The sequence below is a fragment of the Octopus sinensis genome, linkage group LG16, assembly GCF_006345805.1.
Source record: "Octopus sinensis linkage group LG16, ASM634580v1, whole genome shotgun sequence".
Taxonomy (NCBI): Eukaryota; Metazoa; Mollusca; class Cephalopoda; order Octopoda; family Octopodidae; genus Octopus; species Octopus sinensis.
In genome coordinates, this window is record NC_043012.1 from 8,865,807 (window position 1) to 8,880,636 (window position 14,830).

The 14,830-nt window shown below is 36.2% G+C and overlaps 1 protein-coding gene across 1 annotated transcript in view; it reads left to right on the top strand.

The window, feature by feature from the left end:
* LOC115220441 (transcriptional activator protein Pur-beta) overlaps positions 1-7,711 on the top strand; it is a 99,469-nt gene extending 91,758 nt beyond the window's left edge. Inside the window, exons 4-7 of the mRNA XM_029790571.2 lie at positions 2,083-2,201; positions 3,194-3,314; positions 3,805-3,908; positions 6,271-7,711. Coding sequence (XP_029646431.1) covers positions 2,083-2,201; positions 3,194-3,314; positions 3,805-3,908; positions 6,271-6,384 — 458 coding nt within the window. The 3' untranslated portion in view covers positions 6,385-7,711. The remainder of the gene's footprint in view (positions 1-2,082; positions 2,202-3,193; positions 3,315-3,804; positions 3,909-6,270) is intronic.
* The last annotated feature ends 7,119 nt before the right edge of the window (positions 7,712-14,830 follow it).

Consider the following 14,830-nt stretch of genomic DNA (forward strand, 5'->3'; position numbering starts at 1 on the left):
AGTGCTGGACAATGGTGATGGAAGCACTCCGTCGGTTACGACGATGAGGGTTCCGGTTGATCCGAATCAACGGAACAGCCTGCTCGTGAAATTAACATGTAAGTGGCTGAGCACTCCACAGACACGTGTACCCTTAACGTAGTTCTTGGGGATATTCAGCGTGACACAGAGAGTGACAAGGCCGGCTCCTTGAAATACAGGTACAACAGAAACAGGAAGTAAGAGTGAGAGAAAGTTGTGGTGAAAGAGTAAAGCAGGGATCACCACCATCCCCTGCCGGAGCCTCGTGGAGCTTTTAGGTGTTTTCGCTCAATAAACACTCACAACGCCCGGTCTGGGAATCGAAACCGCGATCCTATGACCGCGAGTCCGCTGCCCTAACCACTGGGCCATTGCGCCTCCACGCTGGACAATATCCAGAATCAAGGTAGACACCTAAAAATTTGTTACAGTATCACCAACCACAAAGTTCAGGCTTTGATATCCACAAGGCATATGAAATTCCTGTGGATTTCCAATTATGACCTGTGTCTGTACTCTTTATCCTTTCCATTCACAATTCTTTGTGTTTACCATAATTTCTTCTTTGACTTCATCATTCATAATCAAAGACGCATTTCCTTTTCCTTCACTTCACAACTTCATGTTCTGCTTCTGAAGTTACTGCTTTAAACCATGTGCAGTCAACCAGTTTATGAGTAGAGAGGACTTTGAAAAGTAACATCTAATATTTTCTCTTTCACTTTGCGCATTCCTCCTGAAAAGCGAATGAATTTCCTTGACTGACTCAGAAACTACCCACCTTAACCTCCTGCTGCCACTCCCATGCTCACCTGCAGTGTTTTAAAATAAGCTTGACTTCACTCAAGGGATTTTCCATATTTTGTATTTCATTTTATTCATTATTTCCACATTTTTCTCTTTGTATTTAGAAGATCCCAGATACTTGATGTGGTGCCCTGTGCTCCTGCCTTGATTGCAGGGACCTTTAGCTAACCTTGGCAATGACCTCCTTGCAAATGTAATGTTAAGCATCAACCTATAACAACAAAAACAATCTCATACTTCACCTTCTCTAGTGTTGGACAACTCACTGAAAACCTTCAAATTCACTCCACTTTCATCTATAACAACAGAAACTGCATCTCAAGACTAGCCTTCTTCTCTAATGACAGAAATCACTTCAGTTCCATAACATTTCTATAAAACGCAAGCAAGAATACTATTGCCCACATTGGTGACAGTGCTTACAGATATCCTTAAATACATTTCAGACCAATACATTGTAACTTCTGTGCCTCAGATGTGCTGTCTCCTCATTCTGGATTTTCTACAACTACAATAATGGCTCCTCCACTGCCTTCTCTTCCACTATTACTCCAATGATGTAAACTACCCCAACCTAAACCATCTTCTGACACATCTGTCTCCCCCTGTCCCAGCTCCTACATCATAAAATCCTTCTTTCCCAGAATATCTTACATCTGGAACTGCCTTTCTATTTACATTCTTTTCTTGTAGTTGTTCAAACTAAACCTCATCAATCTCACCAATTTGGAAGAAGGGGACAGCAACTGCCTCCTGATGAGCAATTAACTTTTTTGATACCAACTGTCCTGCCCCTGCCCCTGCTTTTATAAAAAAAAGTTATTTTTTTAAAGTTATATAAATTTAAACCATCCATCAATATTCCATGTTAATTTATGTTCCAAACAAAGGTGGTGAGCTGGCACAACTGTTGCTATACTGGACAAAATACTTAGTGGCATTTCATCTGACTTCAGGCTCTGCGTCCAAATTCTGCCGAGGTCAACTTTGCCTTTCATTCTTTTGGGGTTGATAAAATAAGTACCAGTCAAGTGTTGGGCCGATGTAATTGACTTACTCCCTCCTCTGAAATTGCTGACCTTGTGCCAAAATTTGAAGCCAATTTCTGTTTCAAGCACCAGTTTAAGAAGGGCAAAGTTATTTTACTAAAATTTTTCAAAGTTAATTGAAGCAGTGTGTTAGAACAAAAATATGGTAATGAAAGGATTAAATATCAGTGTTATTAAATTGTGTGTGTTTATTTTCTTTGTACAGGGCCTCCAAATCCTGATAACCTACCTGAAGACGGAAAATTAAAAACAAAAACCATGGTTAAAGATAACAGACGTTATTATCTTGATTTAAAAGAAAATCAACGTGGCCGATTTTTAAGGGTAAGTGGTTTCTTAGTGTTTGGTTGTGTGCTATATCAAGGAATTTAGTTTAGTTTATGCATTCTTCGAATTCTTGAAGTTGCCAGTTTTATTAGTTTATTCTTTTATTTCCTTTTTATTCATTGATTTGCCACAATATATTGCATCAGTGTGTACCACTGCTTAAGGTACCATAATCTATATTTAGTTTAAGTGTTTGGAGGTAGAATCCCAGTTGTAGCTATAAAGCCTAGTTAAAAGTGAATTTGTGTGTGATAACTGTTGTTTGGAAGTTATGCCTAGTCTGTTGCTATAAAGCAACTTTATGATCATCTCCCTGTGATTTTTACATTTCAGATGAAAAACAATTCATACATAAGTTGCCTCTGGCTGCATGTTCCTTGGGATTGTAACATTGTGCATGGTGGGTGTGTTTGGGTGTATGTGCATTTTATATTTCCCATCCAATACTATTGGAACTCATAAATAATGCGGTTCTTTTATACTTCTTTTGTTTTTCAAAATTAAGATAAACAAAGATCTTTTTTAATCTAAAATATACTCTCCTTCATTTTCGACAATGCTCTTCCATCTATTGGGTAGACTTGCAAGGCCTTTCTTCCAAAATTCACTTGTCCGTGACGAAAAATACTCCTCTAGTATTGTTCTGACCTCGTCTACAGAAATCATATTTTTTCCATCCAAATGATATTGAAGATTGCGGAATAAATGATAATCAGATGGGGGCAATGTCCAGCAAATATGGTGGGTGGGGCATCGTTTCCCATTCAAACTGTTCCAGCCTTTAGAATGTCATCTTTGCTGTATGTAGCTGGGCATTATCATGATGGAAGAATGCCTTTCGTCTTGAAACCAAAGATGGTCGTTTCTCTTCTAGTGCTGACTGAAGCATCTTGCAGTAGATCTCCTTTCTATGACATTCTAAGTTGCAACCATTGTATTTCTCTATTCACAACAGCGTCTATTGAGCCTATACCATTTCTTTGATCCAGGTGTCACAAACAATTCCAAGAGGTGGACCTAGAACACACATTGCTATTCCTGCTCAAGGTATGATAGAATTTAGGGATGCCCTGACAGATTTACTGGATGAATTTGGGATTGAAGATCATGGTAAGTTCCTAGTGTAATAATTTTTCTATTTAGATTTATACTTTTAATTCTGTTTTATTCAGTAGCATAGTTAGAGCCCGTGCCACCTGGGGCAGCTCCTGAGTTTGGCATTCCCCTTTTCCCTCCCTCAACTCTCAAACCTATACAGCAGACCCAAAAGTACTGACCCCTATAAAGTCCTCGCCAAGGACAGCTTCCCTGTTACTCCAACTGCACTATTGATTTTAATATTTGACCTGGATCAAGGCTAAGGTTACCCCAACACTAGGGATAAGGTTAAAATCTGGGAAATATTTTCTTCTGTTGCATCTTTCTTTTTCAGTTTCTTTCACTCTATCTCTCTCAAAACTACACAGAGAGCCAACACTGGATTTGAACTTGGAACTCTGGTTAGATGTTGTGCATCTTAATGTGACATTCTAATTTCATGCCTGTTTGTCAGTGATCTAGTCAAGCAGAATTGACTAATCATCTATCTCATGTCTTTCAGATCGCAGTGAGTTACCAGAAAACAGAACGGCTCGTGTAGAAGGGAAAATATTTTACTTTGATGTTGGTTCTAATGCTCGGGGTGTATTTTTGCGGCTAACAGAGGTAGGTACTCATTGTAGACATTTTCAGTTTATTGTGTGAAACAGATGCGTTGTGTGTTGTTTGCTACAGTAGAAGTTCAATCTTGAAATCTGAAATGGCAGAATAGCTTCAATTTCAGTTGACTTGAAATTTGAAACTTCTAGAGAGAATTTGGCCATGGGGAGTGTACCTCAGATGAGTTTGGCAGAGCAATTACTATTCCATGCACAATATGGTTGCATACTGAAAATTCTGCTCCATTAGAACCTATGTGTGCATATGCACACATACACACTCTAATTCACTCTTTTTCTTTTCTAAAGTGGGTATCCATGTATGTACTCTCCAGCAAAATGCCTATTTCTGTCCCTCTATACCTTTAATCACTCGCCTGGCACGAAGCCACACCCATAATATATATCATCATTATCATCATTTAACATCCATTGTTCTTGCTGGCATGGATTGGACGGTGTGACTAGAGCTGGTTGGGGCTACACCAGGCTGCATTCTGCTTTGGCATGGTTTCTATGGCTTTACAGAGGTGCTAGGTGTTTTTATGTAACACTGCATGGGTGCTTTTACATGGCACCACATGGGTACTTTTATGTGGCACCACGGTTGGTTTTATGTGGCGCTGCATGGGTGCTTCTATGTGGCACTGTATGATATATATATATATATTTATATATATAGTGTTCTTTTGTTAAATATATAGTTAGTGGTAATGCAGCAAATTGGCAGTTATTAATGCTTTATTAATGCTGGGGGTTTTTTTCAACTCTCTGCCATCTGAGTTCAAATCAATTGAAGTCAGTTTTTACCTTTCCTGCTTTTGGGGTTGATAAAATAAAGTATCAGTCTAAGCTGATGGTTTGATGGAACTGTTTGTAAGTTAGATGCCTTGTGGTTTCTGCTTCACCACTTTGCATTCTTGTGGCAACACCTATGATGATACAGGTGTCAAATTGTATTGGTTTTAGTTATTATATTTTAGGACTAGGTTCTATGTTTCTTATGAATCAGAATCCCTGTGCAGTTCCTTAAAATAGTAGCTTATTCATTTATGTCAGAAGGTCTCTGTTGAATTAGATTTGCCAGGTGTATTGTGCGTATGAATGTATGTAGAACATACTGAAATGAAAATATGTGCAAAACAGCACAAAGACATTACATCAATATGGAATATAGAAATTGTCAATTATGAAATGGGTTATGTGCAACAAACGAAATGTGTTCATTGAGAAGAAAATGCAGCAAAAGAAACATGTACAGCAATTTAAGGGTTGCATAAATGAAAATTGTTAATAATATGTAAACAAGTGAAAATGTGAATGATTGTATGAAAAATAAAATAGTAAAATTTTACAATTGTATCCCGACTGAATTAAGAACAGCTAAGTCCCCAAAAGGGTTCATTATAACGAAAAATGCAAATGAGATAAAAACATTGCTTGAATATACTATGAATGTTCAAGAAGTAAATTGTGTAATAGAGAAACATGCTGAATTTGTGTATGTGTGTGTGTGTGTGAGAGAGAATGAGTGAGAGAGAGTGTATGTGTGTGCATGAGAGTGAGAGAGAGAGAGAGAGAATCTCAAAATCTCTCGTGGAGGCGCCATCCAACCAAAATGCAAATATATGGGAAACAACCACCTGTGTCATCTCTTGTGAAAGGTAGAAGAGTCCAGTTTGCTGGACATTGTTGTAGAGCTGAAAACGAGGTAATTTCTACTCTTCTTCTCTGGAAGCCATCTACTCGCAATACCAGAGGGCGCACATTCTCCTACCCTGATGTAATTTCCAGGGATACAGGCATCCAGCAACAGGACCTCCGTAATGCCATGATGGACCGTGAAGTCTGGCGTAGCATGGTAAATTCCATTGTCTCGACCATGGTCGAACAATGATGATGATGATGTGTGTGTGTGAGAGAGAATGAGTGAGAGAGTGTGTGTGTGCATGAGATTGAGAGAGAGAGAGAATGTCTTTACCATTTCATAGTTGAGACATAGGGTCTGCCAGCAACGTAACACTCTTTGGCAAAATGTGTGAGTGAATATGTGAGTTTTTATGTGACAGTATACTTTTCTGCAAGTGAATTTGAGAGCAAAAATTCAAGTCTGGTTTCATTGCTTAGAACCAATTATGTGATATACAAAACCAAATGTCTTGTTTGAACCACTCTCTTGTGTCAAAATTGGTGAAATATTTTGCAAGAGATATAGTGTTGAATATATATAAACCGTATACTATTATTAAGAACCTGGTCAGTTAAACATTTTGGTAGTTTGATATTTGACTTAATATTTTAACTCTAACATTAACTGATGTTGTTACATGCAGTTTTTTTTCAATCTATATTTATTTCTTTGTCTTCAGGCTCGACCTGGTGGATATCGTAGATCCATTACCATTCCAGAGCGTGCCTGGTCAAGATTTCGGGACCTAATGGCAGAATTTGCTGACAAAATGAAGTCCAAAGAGGGCCAATAGTATGTTGCATCTGACAGAGGGAATGTGCTTGGTGATGATCTCAGAAATAGCCAAAAATACTGTGGCCTGAACTGGTCCCAGTAGCTGGCTGGGTCGAGCTGTGACCAAACCATGCTGCAAGTACTCACCGACGATATGACCAAAAATGCAGACATTGAAAAGAGGAAATGAGCTAAGAACGAGAGCTGGCTGGTTTATCTGTTCAAATGATCCTTTTTCCTCATAAGTATTAACATTACAGACTCACAATCACCAAAACCCCACACCTTGATGAAACCATTTCCTTTAAAAGCTCTTCATTGGCATATAGTTTGCTTGCTCACTTTAAACATCCGACTTCATCACCACTTCAGTGATGGGCGTACTAAATGGCACCCACAGTTGCCATTTTAGTTTTGACTCATTAAGCACATTTCCTTTGTCCATAATTTGATGACGATCATTACTGGAAATACAAGATCTATGGGACTCGTTATATTTTGTGGAAAGTTTGTTTGAATATCCAGTTGGGTAGTATGATATTTGGTTATAAAAAATAGTAAGCATTATGGAGACAAGGTATTTAAGCAAAGTAGGAAGATTTAATGGGATTATGGTGATAAGTAACTAAATACAGTTTCCAAGTGACAAATCTTGCAGCACTACTCTTCCGACCACTTCTACTGTTAGGTCAATGTTATTGTATATTGCCTGACCGATAGATTTCCTCAGTGGTTCTCAGCTGCAATGTTTAGAATATGGCTGCTTAAAACCTTGCACGGTTTGTGTTTCGTGTTAATGACTAAAATTTGTGGTGAGTTGGTCGCACTTTGTTGAACCAGAAATCCCTCCCTTGCAAACCTGTTATGATTGGATAAGAAAAGATTTTTAACATTGAAAACAAAACAAAAAAAAACACAAAAAAGAAAAGTTAAAAAGAAAACAAAAACCAAAGCAAAAACGAAAAAATATATATATTATGTTTAAAGCAGAATTATAATAATAATAATAATTATTTCACTTTTCACCAGATGCTGAATGTTACTTCACATCACCAAGGTGGATGTTAGGAATATCTTTATGAAACATTCAAAATAACAAAAAAAAAGTTATAAGACATAAGGAAACAAAAAAAAAAAAATGTTATTCGGCAAGTTTTAAACTGTTCTTTATTATCAATTGTGGGGAGGGGAATGGGCTGGGCTGGGTGGAGAAACAAAACAACAAAAGAAAAGAACTAATTAAAAAAATTGTGTTGATCAAAGTTATGTCTTACAAACCAGTCCAAAATAATCTGTTAATTTCTTTAAAAAATGATTAAAAAAAATAAATATAAAAAAAAACAACATTTGAACAGTAAACTCTAAAATAATTAGCAAACATTCACTTTTAAGGTTTTAATTTCCAACTGTTATTAAAAGAAGGGTTCCGTTGTGGGGGTCACGTTAGGGAGTAAATAATTAGTGGAAAGGGAGAAGAAGGCCTTATTGGTGTTGTTAACTGGACATCAGAGTTTTAATGTTACATTGCCTCATTATTATTATTATTATTATCATTATTATTATTATTATTATATTATTATTATTACTACTACTATTGTTGTTGTTATCTTGAATTTTCTTTCCTTGACCAGGGGGAGAAAAGTCACTTGAGGGTGTATATTTCTGTGTGTGTGCATGTGTGTGTGTATTTTTATACACACTTATATTTGCGTATGCATGTATATTTGAATTTCTATATATATATATATATATATATATATATATATATGTATGTATGTATGTATATATGCATAGACATTTGTGTGTACATATGTGTGTGTGAATATAAATGTGTGTAACTATATATCTATGAATATATATTTATGAATAATTGTTTGTGTACTAGTATATATGTGTATGTATATGTGTATAAATATATATATATATATACACACACACATATATGCATATATATATATATATAATGAGTGTGTATATGTGTGCATATATATATATATGCATACATGCTTTCTTATGTGTTTGTATACACTAACGTGTATACACACTCATGCCTTCACACATACATTTGGAGTAAACTTACATCTAAACAGCTCCCTGTCAAATATATTCAGTATTTGATAAAAAAAAAAAAAAAAAAAAACTACAGGGATGTTTTTCAGGAGAAATGAATGAAAAATTTACTTCCTGAAATTCTCATATCTATTTCAGCCCAATTACACGCTGCAACTAATCTTCTCCTTTACAAACACCTACCCCACCCTGACTCTGTCCTCTCTCTCCTCTCTGCCTGCCTCCACTCCCACCCCCCACATCATATCCTGTCCTGTACATAACTGGGTGAGGGGGGAGTAAAGTCAATACAAAAGGAAGACAACATCGTTATTAATTATCTAAATTCTATGACTGTTTTTTATTATCATCATCATCATCATCATCATCATCATATTCATCATCATCATCATCATCTTGATTATTGGCCTTGTGTCAAATCAAATCATAATTTATTATTGTTGTTGTTATTATTATCATTAAGGCGGCACCATGGCAGAATTGTTGGAGCAATTTGAAAAAATGCCTTGTGTGTTTATTTCAGCTTTTAAAATTCTGAGTTCTAATCCCGCCAAGGTCAACTTTGCCTTTCATCCGTCCATGGTTGATAAAAAAAGTACCAGTTAAGTGCTGGGGTTGATGTAATCAACTGACCCTTTTCCCCATAAAATTGCTGACTTTGTGCCTAGACCGGAAACCATTATTGATATTGGTGGCTTCTGTGTTTAAGCCGGTAAGTTCCTGAGAAATCAACAATCTGATGGGATTTTGATTCCCAGCTGGAAATGCTTCATATATTTCATTGTTAATGCTCTTTGGGAAAGACATGAACCTCACTAACCCTCCATTTCTCATTGTTATATGTACTGAAGAAATCAGTGACCACCTCATCATCCTGTTGCAGATGATCGTTCTTTGACAAACCAAGTCCATAATTTGTTTTCAGTTCTCAGGACTGGATGTTTTTTTATAACTTCCCATTTCACCTTCCCTATACAAGAAATCTATAGGCACACTTATAGATGAGTTCTAAATCTATAGGTATGCTTATAGAGGAAGAAATCTCTAGGCATGCTTATCGAAGAAGGAATCTATAGGCATGCTTATAGGAAATATCATTATAGGTTTCTTGAAAAAAAATTGTTGTCTTTCAACTGAGTGACTTTTAATTTTGTACAGAAGGGCCTAGTTTTTAAGAAAAATAGGGAGTGTGTAAGGAAGGGTCCCGTATATAGTAGGCATCACTTAACAGGGACACTATGAAAACCTTTACTATTTCTTCAACATACTGTTATGACTCAGTTTCTTAAAATTTGTTTAATCTCTTTTTCTTTTCCATCCTCTTGTTAAACCTACACCGAGCCTGCTTTGCGTGTTCAAAGAAAGTTTACTGGTTTATTTTGAAGCTCAACTTTTATTTGTTAAACACCCCCAACCTACTGACAAATGTTATAATACAAAAAACAAAAACAACAAAAAAGCAAAAAAAGAATGAATAAAATAAAATAAAATAACATAAAATGATTGCCAAAAAAAAAAAAGTTACAGTAAACACGAAACAGTTACAAAAATATCACAACCCCTCCTACAAAACCGAACGCAAAGAAAGAGAAAAAAAAAATACCTTGTTATGCTATATAATTCTTCTATTTCACATCAACTGTTTTTGTTTAAAGATCCTCTGTCCTTTGTTGTGTGAATGAAGAAAACAACAGAGTGCCAGCCTTCATCTGCCCATGTTATTGTTGTTCTTTTGTAATTTTTGTTAAAGACAAAATGTTGATACACACAAACACTGTTGATTGAAAACTTTAGCAGAATGTGATCAGAGTTAAATTGATTAGTTTGCTGAAAAGCCAAGGTAGCTATAGGTCAACCAATAGCTGTCTAAGGTGGCCGGGTTAGCAGTGTTACCTATGTTGTCAGGGTAGCGACAACTATCCACACAGTGGCTATCTTCACAACCGTGTAAGCAATAGCTATGTGTCCAAGCTAACAAGAGATAACTAGTTAACAATACTTAACTATATAGCCATTTTTTTAAACACAAAATTTTGTTTACAGTAGAACAAGAAAAAGAAGAAAAAAAAAAGAAAAAAAACATGTTTTTTTCTCCTTCCCTGCCTCTTGTATGAAACCACCACCACTGCTAATCTCTGTTATTTTGCTACCACCACAGCAAATTATATTTTTTTGTTTTTAAAACATTATTATAGTTATTATTGTTATTTATGATTATTATTATTGGTTGTTGTTGTTGTTGTTGTTGTTGTTGTTATAATTACGACAAGGTCCCATAAACTGAGCCCTCTACAATTTTGATCTGCTTCATTTAAATCATACTGTTGGAAGATGTATGAATGTCATAACTTTTTAGAACTTACCTGCTTATGTAAAAAAAATGATTTCCTCAAGCTTTACCTGGGAGAGACAGAGAGGAAGTGAATGAGAGAGAGAGAGAGAGAGAGAAACCGTATGTGTATGTATGTATGTGTGGATGTTATTTGTTATTGGATGTTTCCTCCTCTCCGTCTCTGTGTAAATTCAATTATTTCCCTTCTAATGAAACCTCTACAATATTGTCCAGATCAAACACAGCTTTATTAACTTGTAATAGTCTGTACGGACTATTACTGTAGCTGTTAACCAACACAGCTTGTACTAACCTTGTACTAAGTTAACTACTTATTGACTGTTACACAGTTAATCAGTAATGGCTGACTGACCTCTTCACTCCCCCTCCCCCCTTGGTCACCTGACTGACCATTCCCTCCCCCAGGTCACATCATTGACTTCACTCTAACCCTGAATCCATGTTCTAACCAGAGAACATCATGAGATGCTATTATTAAAGACTTTTTTTCCTTCAGCTTAATAATAATAATAATAATAATAATAATAATAATAATAAATTAATAATGATAATAATAATAATAATGCTAACAACAACAATAAAATAATAATAATGATGATAATAATGATGATGATGATGAAAAGAAACTTCTGTTTCTTCTGTTATCAAGTTTTGTGTTTCTTCAAAATAAATATTTCTTTTAAAAATAATTCTGATTCTTTAAGTCGTCTTGAAGCGCTTTCCACCATCTGGTTACCATGACTTCCACATTAATACACTGTCTCATTTCTGAGATTTACATATGACACACACACACACACACACACACACATACACACACAATGGATAATCCCATTATTGTTTGTAGAATTCTATGGTGGTGGTGGTGGTGGTGGTGGTGTGAGCTACTACAGCTACCACCAGACACTGTTAGAATTGTTTGGAAAGTTCCTTTCTTCTTGCTTGGCTTCATCCTTGAGCTGTTTTCTCTCCTCCACTTCTGGGGTGTTGTTCTTGATTCCAATACCATCTCTGCTGAAGCCAGATCCCTGATTGAGCTATTCCTGAAGGCTACAATCCTTGCTGGAACCAACTCCCTGATTGTGCTGTTCCAAGAGGTTGATTATTCCTCTGGCTGGAAATAACTCTGTGATTGTGCTGTTCCGCGATTGTCTTAAAGTTGCCGGAGCTACTGTATGTTACCTGTATCTATGGCTTGGCTTGCAGGAATAATGCATCTGATGGTGGTGGACCTGTGACTCACTTAATTTGGTCCTTGCTAAACAGAATTCATTTCGTCCACAATTTCTTTCTCTATTGAGACAAATTTCCCACAAAAAAAAAAAAAAAATAAATAAAAAAAAAAGGAAAAGGTAAAAAAAAAAGAAATGAAAATATATATACAAAAATTAAAGCATTGGATTAAAATATATTGTTGCATGAAGTGTTGTGTTGCAACGATATCCACTTCAGTACAAGATTTCAGGTGAAATCTCTTGCCAAAAAATACAAGAAAAGGAATAGAAATAAAACAAACAACACAAAACAACAAATCATTAAATGTTTTCTGGGACAATAGGGCTTTGTAGAAAGTTTTTCTGTTGATGTCAGAGATCCAAGAACTCAACTACTGATTGTTGTGAAGTCATGGGGAAGTGACTGATAAAACTGCATGTTATCTTTGCAGTTTTGAAAACCTCCAGTTTATTGCAGTAAAATATCTAAAGTTGACAACCTTAGATATTTCATCCTTAACACGTCTGGTTTATTTATTATTATTTTTTTTTTGTTTTGTTAATCTTAATTTTATTATTGGAGAAACTCTTGTTGATGTTCAGTTTCAGTTTAATATTAACTTTGTTGTTAAATACTGTGTTTGTTATTATTTTTTTTTTTTTTATCAGTTACTGATTGCTTACATGTTTTAAATTTAAGAAGTATTTTAAACAGTTACTTATAATAAACAGCGAGTATTCTTAGGAGAAACAAAAAAAAAAAAGAAGAAAAATACAAAATGAATAAATAAAACTATTGGTTTGATGGATTTACAAAGAAACGTGTTATTACATTGAATCCAATCTTTCATCATTTCAGTTTCCTTCATCTCTTACCTTACAACTTCCTTGAACATCTATAAAGGTCTATGTTGAATGTTTTATTATTGTTGTTATTAGCAAGGACGACAAGTTGATAGACCTGGTAGAAGACAAGACTAAATGCCTTAACAAGTACTTCGTTCTTGAAGATCTAGGTAAATAACACTACAGATTTTATTTTGATTTCAAATCCTCCATAGTTGACGACGCTAGTACCAGTACTAGTGGAGGCGCAATGGCCCAGTGGTTAGGGCAGCGGACTCGCGGTCATAGGATCGCGGTTTCGATTCCCAGACCGGGCGTTGTGAGTGTTTATTGAGCGAAAACACCTAAAAGCTCCACGAGGCTCCGGCAGGAGGTGTTGGTGACCCCTGCTGTACTCTTTCACCACAACTTTCTCTCACTCTTACTTCCTGTTTCTGTTGTACCTGTATTTCAAAGGGCCGGCCTTGTCACTCTCTGTGTCACGCTGAATATCCCCGAGAACTACGTTAAGGGTGCACGTGTCTGTGGAGTGCTCAGCCACTTACACGTTAATTTCATGAGCAGGCTGTTCCGTTGATTCGGATCAACCGGAACCCTCATCGTCGTAACCGACGGAGTGCTTCCACAGTACCAGTACTGGTGTTTATTTAATTGTATCTGATCAGTTGTACATTTTAAGCATCCAATTAACTGTAATTAGTTTTCTTCCTCAATGTTCACCAATCAAATCTTAGCAGGATTGATAAGAACCATCAAGTTCCTATCAAGTGCTGAACTTGATTAAAAGACATCTTCCTGGATCCTGGGCCTTTGTTACATATTATCATTGTTATTATTATTGTTGTTGTTGTTATTGTTAAGACAGTGAGCTGGCAGAATTGTTAGAACATCAGAAGGATTGCTTCATGGCATTTCTTCAGGCTCTTTACATTCTGTTCTATATTTAAGAGATGAGGAATTATGTACATTATTTACATTCGATGGATATTTGTCCTAATCTTGTTTGTTGTTAACTCAACGTTTCGGCTGATATACTCTCCAGCCTTCATTGAGTGTCTTGGGGAAATTTCGAACCTGGGTTCTCATTCCTAAGGTATTTTTCGATGTTGTTGTTACTATTATTATTATTATGCCCACGTGCATATGGCGTAGTGATTAAGAGCGTGGGCTACTAACCCCAAGATTCCAAGTTTGATTCCAGGCTGTGACCTGAATAATAATAATAATAATAATAATAACATCGAAAAATACCTTAGGAATGAGAACCCAGGTTCAAAATTTCCACAAGACACCTGATGAAGGCTGAAGGGTATATCAGCCAAAACTTTGTGTTAACAACAAACAAGATGAGGACAAATATCTGTCAAATGTAAATAATGTCTTTACATTCTGAATTCAAATGTCACCGAGGTCAACTTTGCCTTTCATCCTTTTGGGTTCGATAAAACGAAGTACCTGACAAGTACTGGTGGTGGGGGTCAATGTAATTGACTTAATCCCTCCCCTCAAAAATTGCTGGCCTTGTTGTTGTTGTTGCTGCTGTTGTTTGGACATTGAGCTGGCAGAATCCTACCAAGGTTAACTTTCACTTTCCACCTTTGCACCTGTCAAAAGATACTAATGTTAAGACTAATTAAAGCAGCAAGCTGGTAGAACTCTTAGCATAGTTGGCAAAATGCTTAGTAGCATCTTGCCTGACTTTATGTTCTGGGTTCAAATTCCAGCCTTTCAGTTAAACACTAGGGTTGATGTAATCAACTTACACCCACCCCTAGAACTTCTGGCTTTGGACCAAAAATTGAAACTAATATTATTATTATTGTGGCAGAGGAGCTTTGGTACAGAGAGTAAGCAAGCTAACCTCAAATCCTCCCTACAGTGCCACTTGCTTAGTATTTGTGGGGTTTGTGTTCAAACCTTACTAGGTTTACCACCTTAACTTTTAATCTGTCTTAGGATTAGTGAAATGTGTAAGTGGCTGG